The sequence below is a fragment of the Gadus macrocephalus genome, chromosome 15, assembly GCF_031168955.1.
Source record: "Gadus macrocephalus chromosome 15, ASM3116895v1".
In the NCBI taxonomy this organism is placed as follows: Eukaryota; Metazoa; Chordata; class Actinopteri; order Gadiformes; family Gadidae; genus Gadus; species Gadus macrocephalus.
In genome coordinates, this window is record NC_082396.1 from 10,587,812 (window position 1) to 10,606,492 (window position 18,681).

At 42.4% G+C, this 18,681-nt stretch overlaps 2 protein-coding genes across 4 annotated transcripts in view; one reads left to right on the top strand and one right to left on the bottom strand.

Moving 5' to 3' along the window:
• Nucleotides 1-18,681, top strand: part of smndc1 (survival motor neuron domain containing 1) — a 147,318-nt gene that overhangs the window by 61,803 nt on the left and 66,834 nt on the right. The window lies entirely within an intron of this gene.
• The window catches only part of LOC132473135 (VPS10 domain-containing receptor SorCS1-like), a 50,737-nt gene that overhangs the window by 20,394 nt on the left and 11,662 nt on the right, over nt 1-18,681 (bottom strand). For both annotated transcript variants that reach the window (XM_060073121.1, XM_060073120.1), the window contains exons 2-10: nt 9,111-9,178; nt 8,473-8,572; nt 8,050-8,208; nt 6,399-6,472; nt 4,958-5,022; nt 3,162-3,280; nt 2,605-2,694; nt 1,743-1,922; nt 351-497 (exon numbers count right to left, since the gene is read on the bottom strand). In XM_060073121.1, the coding sequence (XP_059929104.1) occupies nt 351-497; nt 1,743-1,922; nt 2,605-2,694; nt 3,162-3,280; nt 4,958-5,022; nt 6,399-6,472; nt 8,050-8,208; nt 8,473-8,572; nt 9,111-9,178 (1,002 nt within the window). The remainder of the gene's footprint in view (nt 1-350; nt 498-1,742; nt 1,923-2,604; nt 2,695-3,161; nt 3,281-4,957; nt 5,023-6,398; nt 6,473-8,049; nt 8,209-8,472; nt 8,573-9,110; nt 9,179-18,681) is intronic.

Here is an 18,681-nt window from a genome sequence, read left to right on the forward strand (position 1 = left end):
GTTATTCCCTGAGAACAGACAGGGACGGGCTGATACCTGTCAAAGTAAAAGTTATTCCCTCAATATCATTATTTCACAGAACCTCTGTAGAGTACGACAAATCTATTGTTGGTTTAATGTGAGATCCAATGACACATTGAACCCCTCAGAGGATCCCATATGTGATAAAAACACATATGGGGAAAGGGCTCTGAGCTTCTTAAAACACACACACACACACACACACACACACACACACACACACACACACACACACACACACACACACACACACACACACACACACACACACACACACACACACACACACACACACACACACAAACAAACATATATATATCACCATGTACCTGTTCACAGTATACCGTGTTTCCCTGGAGATCTCTTGCAGGAGCCTGCAGTAGCTGCCAGTCCCTCCCCTTGTTGTACGTTATGTAAGTTCTCACTTGGCCGTCAACGACTTTATTTGACAGGAAAACTCCCTTAATCCCAGCTACCTGTAGGGGAAGGTGGGCGGGGGAGGGGGAGGCAAAGTTGTCAAACTTTCCACTTTTCCTACAATATATCAAAATGATACTCAAAGTTAAAGCACAAACGAAAAAGGGTATGTTTGCAACAAGAAAAGGCGTCTGGTCACATGCAGTTTCTTTCTCAGACAGAGACGACTATTTTGGATCCTTCTGTAGGGATTCAAAACAAAGTAAAAGCGCAGTTTCGAGACTTTGCTACTTTATCTTTATCTGCCGAGAGGATGCAACGACGATGCAATCCAACCATTCCCTCGGTCGTCCTCGCATGGCCGCATTTCCCTTTTTTTATTTTGATGTTGTGCAAATCTTTGTACATAGACCAAAGTAAAACTTTCCTCGGTCGGTCGGCCAAGGGAATACCATCTTGTCGCAGGAAGAGAAATGACTGCAGTGGAAGATAATCTATAGAGGGAGGCAGAAATCTGTAGCTCCCATCCAGGGTCTTGAAGCTTATCCAGGATTTAGTCGAGCCTTTGTGTCCTGTGTGTGAGGTCAAGTACTCCACTGTGTGGAAGAGAGGACAAGAACGAGCGAGAACTGGCCTGCGTTATGCTAACGCCGGTGTCAGGACCTCGTTGGCTTGGTGCCGGGGAGCAGCGACCGCTACTAAATGTTTTAGTTCAGGTCACCACGAGACCACGAGAGAGGAGGGAAAGAGCAAACAAGGTCCAGATAGGGGTTGAGACGCTTTGGGGCAAAAGCACAAAGAAGATGAAGTGAGCCGTCTTTGGCTATTTATACACAATGAACTGGCAACAGTCTGCCGTAAAACTACAAAACTGAACTGGTATCTCACACTTGATCCATGCAGTGTGCATTCGGCAAAACATAGTCGTTTGACGGTAGAGAAAATGATGGATGGATGGATGGATGGAAAGAGGGATAGGTGGAGGGATAGAAGGCTACATTCGATGGATAATGGATGAGCAGTTGGAGGGGAGATGAACGGATGATGGATAGACAGACAGACAGCTAGATTGATGGATAGATTGATAGATTACATGGATGGATGGATGGATAGATAGAGGTTGAATGATAGATGGATGAACCATTTTTCGATGGAGAAAAGGATTGATGGATGGATGGATAGATGATTTATGGTAGGAAAGATGAGAGGGGGATGGAGGGGGGGTTGACAAGACTATGTGTGTACGGATGGCCAAATGGAAAGAGTGATAATTTATGCATGGGTGGGTGGGTGGGTGTTCCTACCTCGTAGAGGTCTATCATGACGTTGCCCTCCGGTCCACCACTGCTGACCACATTCTCCAGCACCAGGGTGAAAAACAGCCCTCCCTGCTCTGACGTGTACAGGTTGTACGAGTCGTTCTGGTGCCAGTCCTGGATGGCTGTCACAACTTGGTTGTCATCCGTGCTGATTATCTGCAAGTCCTGGAAAAAGGAATGGCAGTGACAGGAGCCACGTAATTAGCAGAGGATGCTGAATATACGATGGCAACTGTGGAAGACACTACTGACTGATGCTCAACGAGGAAGCTCACTTACTGAGGAAGCGAACCGACTGATACTAAAGAAGCAAACAAACTGATTGTGGGAGTGTGTGTGTGGGTGATGGCTGGTTTGAGCAGCCTCACCAGGCCGTGTCAGACTGATTGGACTCTGGCGCTGGGTGAGGCTGCACACCGGTTGTGCGTTGGGGAATCAACGTGCACAGTTTACACCAGCCATCACCCCACACACTCGGGAGAGAGATCTTCTGCATGGCAGCATTGATCGCATCGCCATGTATCATCGTCTGCAAGCCTTACAATAAACCAGTTTCCAACATCACTACGCATCCTTGTCTAAAGGGGCCAGGGAAAACTACCTATGTGGCTTGTAGCGACATGGACATTGCTACACTGATGCTAAGTGAGGAAGAAAACTAAGTGTCACTTACGGAGTGAGCTGACTGATGTAAAAAAGAAGAATTAGCAGCCAAATGTGATGCTAAATGAGTGAGTAAGATATACAACTTGTGCTAACTGAGGGAGCTAACAATGAACAATATAATACCAAATATCCGCTTTACGCCAGTATGTATGAAACTCGCCCCAACCAAATTGTTTCTCACCTTGGGCAGCGTGTACTTGGGCAGCTTCATGGGGTAGAAGGGGTTCCTTTTATAGGACACATAGTGGACAGACTGCCCCGCTATCGGCACCTGGAACAGCAATATCACCCAATCAACGTCTATATGCTTTAAGTACATTGGCTCGCATCACATAAAGCCAAAGACAAAAAAAAGTAGTGGAGAAACACATCATGGACAGATGGACGGCACCTGAAAAAACTGTTCATACCTAACATCTCTAATCCCTTTCTCATCCACGTGTCTGTATGCTTTATTACACAAGCTGCTATCCCCAGAAAAGCAGCAAAAACAAAGAAGTAGTTCATAAAGAGTACTTGGTGGGGATGGAAGGGGGGGGGGGGGGGGGAGGCTTAGGGGCCTTACACAAATACATTCAGTACGAAGTCATCCTTCATCACAATATCGCCCTCCCCCTCCCCCTATTAGTTAATGAAAAGTGGGGGAATTGCACATTAAGCAAGCGATTCAGCGCCGGCCCTTGCATCGCCGTTTAATTGTCTTTTAATGAAGACGGACCGGGCAATAAAAAAACCCACCTGGATGAACACGTACTGGTCCTGGACCACCAAGGAGTCGGGCCGGATGAAACCCGGGAACGGCTTGCCCTTGTTTCCTTCCGAGCAGTTCTGTAGCTTGCATGTAATGTACTGGGAGCCTGCAGTGAAGTGAAGGACAAGTTCATCAATAAATATATAAACACAAATATAACCTTCAGCGTGTCCTCCATATTGGGTCCAAGCATCACTTACGCTGATGGCATCCTAAGCCAGTTCTTGGATGCAAAACAAAACAAAATAATAATAATAATAATATATAAGCCCCCTGAGGTCAGTGTCTGAGCTCACTAATAGATGAACGGAAAGCCACAGCGAGAGAGGCACATAGGGGGACAGGGTGAACGAGGGAGAGAGAAAGGGCTCATAAGAAGGGTCATAGGCAGAGACAGAGAGAGACAGAGAAAGATACAGACAGAGACGTCCTACTGTCTTGCCCCAGAGAGAGAGAGACACAGACACAGACAGATAGATAGATAGATAGATAGATAGATAGATAGATAGATAGATAGATAGATAGATAGATAGATAGATAGATAGATAGATAGATAGATAGATAGATAGATAGATAGAGAGAGTGAGAGAGAGAGAGAGAGGGAAGGAAGGCTGTCCTCAGGTCTTGTCCCAGCGAGAGAGAGAAAGAGAGACAGAGACAGAGACAGAGAGAGAAAGAGAGACAGAGACAGAGAGAGAGACAGAGAGAGAAAGAGGGAGGGCTGTCCTCGGGTCTTGGCCCAAGAGAGAGAGTGAGAGAGAGACAGAGAGAGAGCGAGAGAGGGCTGTCCTCGTGTCTTGGCTCCAGAGGAGATGCTCCTCTCCCTTGGGACGAGACATTAACACTGTGGGGGTCTCTTCCAGAACTGCTTCTCTCCGCTCCGTGGGCCAACTCGGAGCCGGAGCCCGGGCATCGCAGAAACAAATTAGCTTAATCGCATGAGAACCGTTTTCGGCCTGCCAATTTAGATTTCCAAGCGACGTCCGGGTAAAAGACACACACATGAAACAAGGGAATCTAGCTCTCAGGCATTCAGTTGATTAAGCTGTTTCAATAGGAGCCCTGGCGCAAGAGAAAACATTTTCATCTGCTGTCTGGTTTTATTTCAAGAAGGGTAAACAAGCAGGCCTAATTAGAACAGGGCGGCGTAAACCCTTTTGTACGCCTGCCGAAAAATGGCAGCACAATAATTATCTTGGAAGAAGTGCGTGTCACTATGTGTTTGTAGCCGTTTGTGTGGGATAAGATAGTACTTTAATCACCCCAGATCGTGCTGGCATGCTAGTCTCCGGAGGAGCCCTCTGTGTAATGATTTGGAATCATAAAAATTCATGAAATTAAATCAAATTAAGCCAATAAAAGCCGGCAAATCCCTGGGCTCGGTCTGCGATGCAGACTACCTGTAGAAGGCATTGATGCAAAAGAAGCCCTAGCCCCTACTTGCTGCTAAAAAACAGTTTATGTGAATTTACTGTATGTCCCTTTGGATAAATAAGTCTACCAAATGCATAAATAGCACATTTAATTGCTTTAGCGGCTATGCACTCTGAGCAGTTGTAAGAGGATCCTCAGACACACATCCACACCTTCCAGTCCATATTCACCCAGGACCCACCCACCCCCACCCCCACCCCCACACACACACACACACACACACACACACACACACACACACACGCTTTGATAACCCAGCCTCAACTGCATGTCACTTTGACTAAAAGTGTGTGCTGGAGTCCTAAATGTAATGGAAATGTAAAATAATGCAGTGGAAGTGTGTACTTACGTCTATCAGATACACTGATCTCCAGGTGAATCATTCCTTGCTCTTTATCCAACCCCAGTCGGGACCTGCAACAGTTAATACAATAAGAACTTTATCTATTAAACATACTTTAATATCTGCCCTCTGAATTTAATCAGAACAATGAAGACTGCAGTAATTATTGTGAAAATAGATAAATAATAGATATAATATACATAAGAAATTGTAGCCTCCATACATATACACATATACATATATATTATGTAGGCTACAATTAGTTAGTTAATTAGTTACTTCTATTCATTCTAATTATTTATCTATATATATATATATATATATATATATATATATATATATATATATATATATATATATATATATATATATATATATATATATATATATATATATACACATATAATATATATATACATATAGATACATACATACATACATACATACATACATACATACATACATACATACATACATACATACATACATACATACGGACACAATAGCTTAGTTGATAATTATGAATTATGAATACCAACACTACAACAGATGTTTCTATTTCCAACACATTGACCTAAGCGTTAACCATTTTCACTCATACAATAATAAGCTGAAAGACTATATTTGAAAGATATGTGGTTGGAATCCAATGTTTAATGGCAGCAGTTAAGTGCATTTTGACAGCGAGTGTTCACTTGTTGCAATAATGGCCACTCTCAGGTCTAAATATAGCTTTCTTGTCATTTTCGATTCGCCATCTGGGGTCTGAAGTATGGTATAAAGTAACAGACCCGCCCGCGCCTCCATCGGCGTTTGGTAATTGCTTCGCGGACGTTTTTCACCTTTAATAGACACTTTGTCAAATCCCACGTCGCCGTTCTATTGGCCAACAGGCGACCAGGGACAGGGTGCTCTGGGTTCCCATTGGTAGCTGAGACCACACTGATAAACTGTGGCCTGCTTAATTGTCTGGCTTGGGCCGCCATAAGTTATGGTTAATGTGTGGTTGTCAGCTATTAGATAAGATACGTTTTTTTTTCTCCCAGGGCTAAGTTTGATATAAAGAGACATTTAAGCTGAGCTCTTCACGTGTGAACGGCTTTTATCTATTCTTTAGGCTCCGTTAACGACAACAGTGTGGCTAGAGCTGACATTGACAAACCGTCTCACGTGGAAGCTTTTTTTCACAACACCAGCCTCATCCATCCATGTCTGATTTACATTGTTTGGTATTCCACAAACAATGCAAGTAAACACTGGAACAGATTTGTGGGTATGTTCACAGTACTACAGAATACAATCTGTTCATATTATGATGGAATGAATATACTATAGACTATAGAATGTTGAAAATACATAAATGTATATAAAGTCCAATAACATGACAAAAAGTTAAAAAAACCGACACAAGTGTTTGAATGCCATAGGCTGGTGTATTATTCCTCACCAGTAGAATCTGTTGGCGACGACGTTGTCATGGACAAGCTGCCATCTTCTCCCAAATTCGACAGACACATAAAGCTGGGAAACAGAAGGGGAGACATCGGGCGTGATTAAACGAAATGTCTGTTGTAAAGAATAAACCAGCAGAGGGCTTTAGTCCTTAGAAATCTTTTGGCAGTTGTAACTTGTGTAATTTGGTGAAATTCTTGGATTAGGCACCTAATTAAACACTTCTGAGGTCGATGTTATGCTTGGAGACAAAATCACCAGAGAACAGTTGTTTCCAAATGGTAATGCTTCCATGCAAACAGTTAGATGTTCAAAAGCATCGTGGTTTGACATCAGACATTTTATTGGCAGGGTAATCAATCAACTGTGTGGTACAATTTTGCCAACATGATAAATCAAGAGCTGGATTCAGATTGGTCGCTAATTAAGTCAGCATACATTTTTCAATAGGAATTATGGGGGATACAGTATTTCCGCCTTGCAAAGCCTCCTGTTGTTCTTCCTTCAACTCTCAGGTATTTTATTTGTCACGAAAAATAACAAATCTCAGAAAAACATTAAGTCACTTTCAAATAAAAAAATGCTAGCAATAGCCTCAAGGCAAACTTTGCCAGGAGATCCTTTATTTTTATTTACTGTTGTCAAACGGCAATTGATGGCGTTTGACAAAGCTTTCTGGCTCCGCTGGCTCCATTTATCCATCTCTAACCATGGCCCGGCGTTTCCTCACTGAGTATCAAACCTTTCAGAATCAGCTCTTGGAAGTTCAGTCTGATGCCTGTTGTGCAGAGCATGGTAGACAGCATGTTTTTTTTTTACTCATGATAACGAAATGCGTGTATCAATGGAGTGTGTGTGGTGTCTCTCTGTGTGTGTGTGTGTGTGTGTGTGTGTGTGTGTGTGTGTGTGTGTGTGTGTGTGTGTGTGTGTGTGTGTGTGTGTACGCACTGCAGTTGCCTTTGTGGTTCAAAGGGTGTGTTTTATTTTGCGGTGTGTGTGTGTGAGCAAATTGGTGTTTGTGCAAAAATGGTTGTGCGTACACACACAGGCAGGTGTCTCCGGTGCCTCAAGCTGTGTGTTTCTTTATTTTTCAGTCTGTGCTAGTCAAAAGGCGTGCAAGAGGGAACTTTGTTTCATTTGATGCGAGTCTCTTCTGTCAGCAGCCTCTATATCTTTATCAAGGACATGGTACCATGCGCTGGGAAAAGGCAACTCTGCTGTTCGTTTTAAGGAGAGGAAAGCAGATTCAGCCGGCTGTGCCTTGGTGTCTTGGGTAATGAGGGTCCAGACACAATTAACAAAATAACAGAACACATTTTCCGGAAGACCAATTGCCTTAAATAAAATATCCAAAACTTGTATTTCTCAACTTTGGCTTCACAAAGTAGAAAAACTAAATTCAATAAACGACCTGAAGAAAGGTAATTACGCAAACATAAAAGACATAAATAATAAATTAATGATAAATATTTCAAGATCCATCACAAATAAACAACAAAACAACCCCAAAAAATTATTAGAGTTCAGATTTCTCCCTGAAGCCTTAATGCATTTTACTTTCCCTTTCATGTCTCTCTTCCTTTTTATTCTACCTTGACTTTCAGTTTCAGTTTCACCACGCCCGGCTTGCTCCGCACACACATTACCTTCTGATCGTGGCTGTAGGCCAGGATCCAGTCCTCCTGCTCGGGGTGAAAGAGCAGGCTGAGGATGTCGAAGCCCAGGCTGTGTCTCCGGTAGGACGCCCCCTCGTCAGCACTAATGAGCAGACTGCTCTCCACCTCGGGGTCAGTCAGCAGCATGATCTGAGATGAGACGAGACAGGGCCATGAGGAGGAAATGGATAGACGGCGCCTCGAGAGACTCCCATCCAGGGCGCTCAGATTAAATCCTATGGAGTGGATAATATATCACATTTCTATATAAGTGGGGTAGTGCAACGTTGCACCAAAAAGGAAACTATAGTTTTTCTATCCAGAACCGGCCGTGCTCTTATGGGAACGATAAGTATATGCTTTTTTATAGCTGTGTTTCTCTAATAGCTGCTGTAGGCGAAGAGATGGGGGTACCTTTCTTTTGTTGTTTGGACTAACGTACAAGTAGCTCAGTATCGTCTTCAGTCCCACTCTCTCGTTCAGCTTCTCGTAGGTAGTTCCATAGTCGGTGGACCTGAAATGGGAGTTGAAGGAAGTAGTCAGTGAGCTGTTGTGACCGGATAAAGGATGATGGGATGATACTTTACAAGTTCAAAAACACTGATGAGGTCTTGTAGTCTCAAGTGGCCAGCAGAAAATGACAAGTAATTTACTAATCATATTTTAATGAGCCAAATTAAGTAATTATTTTCTCTGTACGGTTCAGGATGCCATAATCACCAGCAAAACATTTGCGGAAAAAATAAACAAAATGAATTAAGCAGCAAGAATATGCTTTATTTTGTAATCTTTCATTAAAGGGACAGTATTTTGCCATCTGTTGCAACAGTTGGCCATCGGTATTTCAGAATTTCTGTCAAGGCTGGGGCCCTGTCATTTGGGAATTGTGAACATGATATGAAAAGGCATCTCATCTCCATTGTATCTCCATGAAGCATTCCTGCACATGTATTCCTGCCAGTCCCATCCAAGTTCTTAGTCGAAGGAGATAACACAGTAATTGCAGACCTTGTATTGGCAAGGTGGAACTGCTAAGAAAATCCATCTCTTACCTCCATAAAGAACTCTCCGTAACTCTGCCTGTGGTGAAGTCAAAGTATTTTGTCAGCATAAGAATCACCTAGAGAAAAGACAACAAACGATCAACTCAAGTATCAGTACAAGCGCCATCTATTCACAAACACTCCTATCCAAAGCCAATTGTTTGAGACACATATAGGGCCCTATCTTGCATCCGGCGCAATTTTTTTTCAGGCACGTCCAGTGGGGAGGAGACCTCGGGGAAGACCCAGGACTAGGTGGAGAGATTATATCTCAACACTGGCCTGGGAACGCCTCGGGATCCCCCCGTCAGAGTTGGTCAATGTGGCCCGGGAAAGGGAAGTCTGGGGCCCCCTGCTTGAGCTGCTCCCCCCGCGACCCGACCCCGGATAAGCGGACGAAAATGAGATGAGATGAGATGAGATCTTGCGCCCCAAGGGGCGGTTCGGCGAAAGGAGGAGGCGTGTTCTGGCGCAAACGTTCCCTGGTGCTATTTTGCAGTTTCAGAAGCCACTTGCGCCACAAACCAGGCAATACCTGGTTTAAAGCCAGTGGCGTGTTGTTCAGATGCTATTTTAAGGGCACATGCATAATGTTGCTTGTGCACCTCGCGCATACACTTTGCTTCTCTCATCTACCTTGCCACACATTCTTGGTAAATTATTTGGGAAAGAACAGCTGATACAGCGGTAATAAGTTGACTGTGAATCACAATGCATCTGCAAACACCGTACAGCAAACACATATTTTCTTGACACAGACATCGTGTACAAGCCAATTTACCGCGTGTTTTACCGCGATTGAGTGTTAAAAATAATGAATGAAGTGTGTGTATTTGTAAAATAATTAATGAATGCGGGTGCGCGTGTGTGCGTCCATCTGTTTAAACACACACAAACTAAACACGTAACGCATAATACAGCCCATGGCAATGTATATTAACGGGGGGACGCATGCATATTAGGTACACAAGTTGATAACGATAATGCATACAATACTGATAAGAAACAATGTTTATAATGTATTGCGTATATCATTACCGTAAATAGAACCACAGTTACCGCATATCATATGTGTGTTAAGTTTTCTATGCCGACATTTATTTGAGGACTCAGTATTTCTGAAGTTGTGGAAGAAAACCTGCATCTGTCTCATCGGAGACTGCAGACGCGCTGTCAAAATATCAACTTGTCAGATTCAAATGCGCTCATGGCTCTTAAAGGGGATGGGAGCTGGCACTCTCATTGGTTTATTGCATGTTACGCCCAAACCACACCTACAGGTAATTAGGCTACTTCAGACCAGTCCTTTTTAGATTTGTGCCGGAGGCAAGAGTACTTTTTGCGCCGGTAAAATAGCGACATCGCCATAGAACCGCCCACAAAGCTACTTGCGCTTGGTGCTTTTCACTTGTGTTTCAGACCGTTAAAATAGGGCCCTTTGACTATTCTACTGGACTATCCTGCCCCCAGCATTATTATCAGTTGTATAAAACCAAAACAACACTTTTTGTATCGATAACATAATGGGTTTTGAATGATATCTGCCTTAACAAGGAAGGGCTAAAGGGTTGCCGGTAGGCATGGGCTGACCCGGCTCAGGACCTTTCTGTGGGAGGAGCAGTATATTAAAAGCAGCGTCATCTTGCCCACCGAGGTAGATAAAGATAACTACGTACTTTTATCATCCCTGTGGGGAAATAACTTTTTTGAGGTCCAACAATACAGGACAAAACTACTAACACAGTAGACACCAACAAACATTTTTCAAACATAAATAATATACACTTTCTGAAAAGGTACTAGTGATTCTTGAGGGTGAGGGAGTTAAAATAGTTAAATAAAGGGATGGATGTATAAAGTATTAACCTAGCGTGTGGCAGTACATTTATTGAGATGAATGGCTGGCATGTACTATTATTTATTAGCTTTTTGGTGCCGGTGGAAGGGTGGATGGGGCTGTAAAATACTACAATCGGTGAACTATAAATAAATAAACAATACGTCATTCTGTCATACCTGGCACGGGCGTCCATAAATATCTCAAGGCATCTCTTTGGAATAGGATCGTAAAAGTGACATAGTGTTGCAGAGGTTTTATACAAGCCTTTACTTAATATGAATGAAAAAGCAATGAAGATTGCAAGATAAATTTCAAAACAGCCCCACATGTTAATTAACAGCAGCAGGGATAGGGGTGTGGGTGATGGGGGGGAGGGGACAGGCCTGTTTGCATCAAATCCTTTAACAGAGAATCTCCCTTTTCCTCTCTGCTTGTCTCGAAGACTGGACCACAGCACTCACGTTACGGAGGGGAACAAGTTAAAAGTTAATGATTTCCCTACTTTACCTCGAAAGCAAAGACAACAACATAAACCTTTTCAATAACAATGTTCTAGCTGCATGGATTCAAACCCAATCGTACAGGCTGCTGATAGATCGAATGCTGCTGGAAGACTGCATCAAATGCACATTTATAACACGGGTAAAATGGAAGTCTTCTCTGGTGCTTGGACAGTCGCTCTCTGCAGTCACAGAGATGAGAGCATTACATAGTATTAGCAGTAAATTAGCAGACACTAAATGATCAGGCCTAATAAGCATAAGTGCTGCTGGCTATACACACGTTATCCCCATCAGAGATAAGGCAACACTCGGGGGAGCTCCGGCTCGAAGGCAATATAAATTACTGATATTAATAGAGACTGTCTTCTTCCTACTTCTCACTCTCTCTGCTCTCAGTGTCCCCTGCTATTCTGCGGCGCCATCATCGCTAGGTTCACAAAGATCTCCCTTGGTCATTTATTCTACTTAGGTGAGACAATATACTATTTCATTTTTTTGAATCGACCCATGGTGAATGCAGAGACGTGTCAATACTGAGCAAGTGTATGGGTTAGGGCATCTTGCTCATGGATGCCTACGAGTTAGGCTGTGGACATTTGGAATCAAAACCAGCACGTTTGGGTTGGGAGTAAAACACCATTACCACCAACAACTATTCTATCCTTCCCCACCTATTACAGTATGCGTCATTTTTTTATATGTTGTATATTGACCTTGTTTTGTTTTGTTTTTTTACTACTAGTTATTGATGCATTATTTCTGAAACATTCTCATCTGTTATTTGTTCAAGTCTTGTGCCGAGAGTCGAGCGAGTAAACAATATGCTTAGAGGACTTTTTTCATTATTCATTTAAGCAAAGGACAAGCGAACACAATAAAATGTATCAGTCCTATTAAATATCTTGTTTACTTCCAAACAAACCCCAGCCATACTGGACATTGACATAAACAATAGAACAATCCATATTAGTTTACAGAGATGGACAAATTACTTTTCCCCTTTGTTTTGCAAGGCAATTAACTTTATGCATTTCCTTGGGACGGGGTCCAGTAGTAATGTCCTGTATCATTTGTATGCACAACATAGAGCCAGCTGGAAATCCAGCTTCTCTGTGACAGTCATTGACAGGGAATGGTAAGTCCCCCATGCGTACCGCATAATACTGCTAACCTATACAGAATCTATTCAGAAGGGCCTTCCGAGATGCTGTCAATCACACTGCAGCTATCTGCCGGGTCAGATTTTTCTTTTGGGGATAACTGTGCTTTGTGCTGAATAAAGGCTAAAGTTAACTTCACACCAGTTTCCATATCCTCCGCTCTGATTAAAAAGAGGAGCATAATAGAAAGTAGAAAGTGTACCAGGATGATGGATTGATGCTATTATTAGGCCGTTGTGTTGAAAGTATTTGACATATTTCCTTTCTTCCTCCAACATGCGGCATGCTATTGATAAATAGAGTTTAGATGTACAGACAGACAGTGTAGCGATAAGGATAGAAAGATGGACAGATGGAAAGAACTTTATTGATCTCCAAGGAAATCAAAGGTTTTCGAGTCCTATACAAATTCACCTTACAAAGGAGAAGATATGCAAAATGCAAAAATATGCGTTGTTGGCTGAAAAGACTTTCAGGTTTTCTTGAATGAACTTCACATCCCTTCATGTCCAGTCCTTGTCCTGAAGGCTCCTCTCCAATACTGAATACCTGCGTTACCCTTATCTCTGACCGGATTATGGCCATCCGTACACCCGGCGTATCAACAAGCTCTTCTACACCTTCAGAAGGGGATTACTTGACATACGAGAATGAACAAATTGATTTTCAAGTCCTAAATCCTGTTCAAATCTCCGACCTACTGACAAAATGAAAAAAAAAATGCGGTTGAGTGTCGAAGAATGAATAGGGTTTTAACAGGGACTTAGAGGGCTTAGGTTGAAAGGGATTAGCCAACGTTATATGAAGATGTTATGTGAGCAGGAATAGAAAAGGACGAGTGGAGTAGATTTAGATGGGAGGAACGTTAGGGGGGGAGGTGGGGGGGGGGGGGGGGGTCCATTAGCGGGGGAGAGGGAACACCTGAATGAGACAAATTAATCGGCATACAGAGCAGGTATTAGAATTCCCCGCACTCCCTCCCCTGTGCTCGCTGATCAAGGCTTAAATCAGCTGTTGGAGTTCAATTCCCTCGTCTATAGACCTGCCAGCGTGTTTAGCCGACGCAATTAAACAGATGGATGATTCCATATAAGAAAAAGCAATTGCAGCACACGGTTCCTGAGCAGAACAGGAGAATATCGAAAAGCAAATCACAGCATTACCTGAAAATAAAAAGAATGAAGACATGGTGTCGGAAAACACAATTAATGTGACGTGTTGTTTTTTTTTGACCTCATGGGGAAATGAATGAACTAATGTGGTATTTTCCACTGGAGCATTTGCTATGATTAAAGTCACGCTAAATGCCCCTGTTGACTATCTTGCTGTTAACAAGGAGAGTACAGAGAGTTTTATTGTTATATATTCCACAATTTATTTAATTTACCTTTCCTGTCCCTTCCCTCGACCCAATTCTATTTCCAGCCAACTCTACAACATACTAATGGTTTATTATCTAGCTTACTCAACCATGTTTAATAGCTGTGGACGAGGTCATTGCACAAAACTCTAATGCAATTTTAGTAGCCAAGTCTTCTGTACACTCCTACACAGTTTAAATGAGCACTCCCCACTTGCCGCAGCGTACTATTGACCTGATTTCTCACGTTAACTGTAATAAACACAAATAATCTTGGCAGTGCTTATAATCTCGATAAATTATTAACACACAGAATAATGGGCCAAAACGCCTCATGGAATTCTACTAATCCAAAACCATCCAACCCCTTTATGTCCTTTAGAGATATTTGCATGAAATATTTATATATCGACATAAAACAACCAGAAAACAATTCCATGCCTAAAAAAATGTGTTGATGGCCTCTGGGGCCGGCAAGGCACAAACTTCATAAAAGCCTCAACATGAAAAAGTGTGCCTATGAAAAGCACATCCCTATGAAACAGCATCGCTAATCTCATTGACAAAATGCGAGAGCTGTCCGTTCCAATTCACACGTTTATAATAATTGGCAAACTGAGGCGTAAGCAAAAAGAAGGAAAAAAAAATGGTAACACATCAAGTGTATCTTTATCACACTTGTTGTAACCCCGAGAGGGACTGGTCTGCCACATCAATTCACAACTCTTTATTAACACAGACAATGTTTCCGAACAGAGCAGATGTTTGATTCGCTGGTCGTTTGAAGTCAGAGCGGCTGGCTTCCTCTCTTCTAACAGGTCAACAAGCTCATACATTATGGAGTGACTTCACAACAGAGTCGTCAAAATAATATTAATATTCCTTTGGCGATGCCTCTCCCGTCTACCTTTTGAGGGTTCAAAGTGTATTTTGGTGACCAGCTCTTCAAGTAAGAACCCTTGTGGATAACCTAATGCTTGCCATGTTATAAATTCCAAAAATGTCCCGTCCCTTAATACGCGTCATCCTGTGTCACTATAAAAGGAGTTTACTTCTGATAGTCAGAAAATATCTCAGGCAAGCTATGCTTCAGTAGTTAAATAAAAAGAGACCAAACTTTCTAAACAGTTGAACGCAGTTGAATATAACTCCAATAAATTCCTTTTAATCCCACTAACCACCAACTGAAAAGGTCCATACTCCAAGACCTCATGTTCAGAAAAGACCCTTAGTATATTTATTTTATATCCTGTAGGAATACCGTTTTTTCCATATTTTCGATGCATTCCTTGTATGTAAAGGTTCACTTGGCAATACAACCATTTCTGGTTCAAATGCTGAGGTTGGATAAGCTAGCCTGGGAGTAAACACCACAGTTTCATCCTTTCAGCCCTCCACGCCTGGCTGCACCAACAGCTAGGCCACCAAAGGCTTTTCCTAACGGTAAGGGTGTTTTGGGCAGCGATTGATTTACAATTATGGGTGTGGCTTTACATTGTTCAAGACTCGGGCCAATCAGATTGAATAATAGTAAGAGACAGTCATGCTCTCTTCACCCTTCCTGAATCCTGTTTGAAGTAAAGAAACGGTTTTCTGTGCAGGTTATATTTCAAAAGGGCTGAAATTATGCCACCAGGTGTGGGTGTGATTAGCCATTACAAGACAGACAAGATGGACATTCCCACTTGTGATGTCACTAAAACAGAGAAAGAGACCGATTTTCAAACGGCTTGTAATGGCTAATTACACTCACACCGGGTGGCATAATATCACCCCTTTAACAACGTTACTCAGTGTAATTTTGATAGCACCATAGCTACACTTTCCTTGGGCGCCGTCATTGCTTTAAATTTCCCAGACTGCAGGGCTCCTTGCCTCGCCATGGTGCCTTTGGAAGAGGCTTTAAACAGACTTGAGGCCGGACTGATGAGTAGAGAAGGAATGAGTTGTAGGGAAATCAGGAAGGTCTCACAGAGTGTTGCCTTCCAGCTAAAATGCACTGGGTTCAAACCCCTGCCTGCAACATTCTTGGGTAAGGTGCCTATACAACCCCTTCACAACTTAACGACCAGCAGCTGAAGTCACCATTAGCAGCTTTGTGGGAGAGCGTCCGCTAAATGATTAAATAATGAAATAGTAATAGCGGTGGAGGGTCTGTGAGGAACACTGAATGAAACATCAAGCAGGCAGTGTTCTTGGGATACTGCTCCTGCCTCATAGCGCCTGTCCAACATGTTGGGGTTTCCAACAAAGATCACAGCGCTTGTGTTTATATGTAGATCAAAGAAGAGATGCCTCGTGGATTGGTAAATAGATTGCGTATTGGTGAATAGATTCGAGTAGCATATAGCATTAGAGTTAGTGGGTAATACAACAAGGGTACATTAATTAATATTAGTTGTTAATGCAGTAATAAGATAACTATCTGCTGATTAACAGTAAACTAATGGTCTCGTCAAAATGTGTTAGGGGGATTCATGTTAACTAAGGGAGTCTTGTTAACCAAGTAAATGCTGTTCGTGTTAACTATAGTATTCATTTATGCATTATTTATGTAAGCCCAACCCATAACCTAACCCCTAAGCTAATGCTTTATAATTGTGCATATTACTGCATTAACTAACATTCATTCATGGTTGTTTAATGTAACCATATTTAAGTGTTACCAGTTAGTGAGCTACTTGCTTATTTATTTCCTGACCGTGACATGCATTGCAAAACTGAAAAAAAATAGCAAATTTGACTTTGGAAAAATATATTTCTAAACTCTTGCTGGCACTGACACACCCATGGGGATTGAGAATGCAGGTGACCAACAAAAACTCAACAGAAAGGCGAAAATGTTGTCTATATTTAGAAACAGCCAATTGCAGACTTGTCTGTAAGATATAATAATTGAATAGGGAAACAGCAAAGAGGTTGTTAGATTGTGGTAAGATAGAGGTGATAACAATGTGTATAACAGCGCGTGCGTGTGTGTGTGTGTGTGTGTGTGTGTGTGTGTGTGTGTGTGTGTGTGTGTGTGTGTGTGTGTGTGTGTGTGTGTGTGTGTGTGTGTGTGTGTGTGTGTGTGTGTGTGTGTGTGTGTGGTAACAGTGTGTAGTGAGTGTAGTATTGCAGTTTTTCACACCAAAAGAGGATTTGGTATACGTCTCTGAGAACAAAAGTTGTTAAGACGGTTTAAAAAGCCCTCTGGCTATCACTTGTGTGATTTAAGGTGTTAAAGCGTGGGCTAAGGTGAGAGCGGGAGCCTAAACTGGGAGTTAAAACAGAAGTTGGCTCCAGATTACATTTACTAAGAACAGGCTTGTCTGTTTGTGGGAGGTTCAACATGTCTTGGATCTGGATGTAAACTGAAGGCAGCCGGCCCTCTTGTCTGAACAAGCATGGAGTACATGTTTGAAGTGTTAAGCAAAAGATACAAAGGTTCAATCAAGAAGAATGGAGGAGTGAGTGCATAGCCAGGGATGGTTTATCCATCTAAGGTAATAACCACAGGTGAAAAGAGCAAGGTGCATCCAATAGGATCCAAAATAGAGCGGAAGAGAACAATGCAGAGTGACCATATTGGAGTACATGAATGAAAATCATGTCCGATCAACAGACCAGCAGTCATGATGGGTTTTCTAATCCACTATTTCATAATAACCTAACCCGTGTTTACTTGTTTCACATTTCATATGCTAAGCATCCCTGGAAGCAGGGATCCCTCTTCTGTGTTCCTTCTCAAGGTTCCTTCCCTCTGGGTTATGGGAGACTTTTCCTTTAAACCCCTCAGACAGCTTAGGGTTAGGGGGTGGGGGGGTCTTATAAGTGGGCCTGTAAAGCCCTTTGAGGCTGGAACTGTAATTAAGGGTGAAACAAATAAACAATGACTTGACTACAATAGTTCATTGATGGCCAGTTAGTCCTGGAACAAGCTGCAGACCAAGCATTTCAAGGTTCAATCGATATTTCATAAAGCCATAACTAGTTTAGCGCCTGCTTCCCTCGACGTAGAATGACATTCAACATTTGATTCCACCTATCCTGGGGCTGATATTCCTGCCGTCTGCAGTGAGTTGTCAAATGACGTTCATCACTATTATTTTAGGTCTGTACAACACTGGCCTATTAATATGCATATTAAGACCTGGGGCGCTGCACATAGCCAAATACATAAATAGCAATCAGGCAGGGGACTGGCACAGTCCGTCAGCCCAGTCATCGGATGGAATATTTTCTAGACAAATTCCAAGTTACCAACGTGGAACCAACTCCCTTAAGTCGCCAAACAGATTTATTTGAACATAATTTCCATTTGAAAGATTTGCAGTTTCACGGAGTGCAACTAAAAATACAACATTATTCAAAGAATCACAACAGCAAATAAGGACAGCAATATATCATTGAACACACACACACACAATTCTAAAAAGACATGCATACACACATGCACATGTAGGCACAAGCACAGATGCTTGCAAACACACACACACACACACACACACTTTCAAAGAAGCACAGGCGGGCACAAGCACAGATGCTGCAACACACACACACACACACACACACACACACACACACACACACACACACACACACACACACACACACACACACACACACACACACACACACACACACACACACACACACACACACACACACACACACACACACACACACACACAGGGCAAAGGGATCACATAAATAACATGTTATAACATGTTAATAA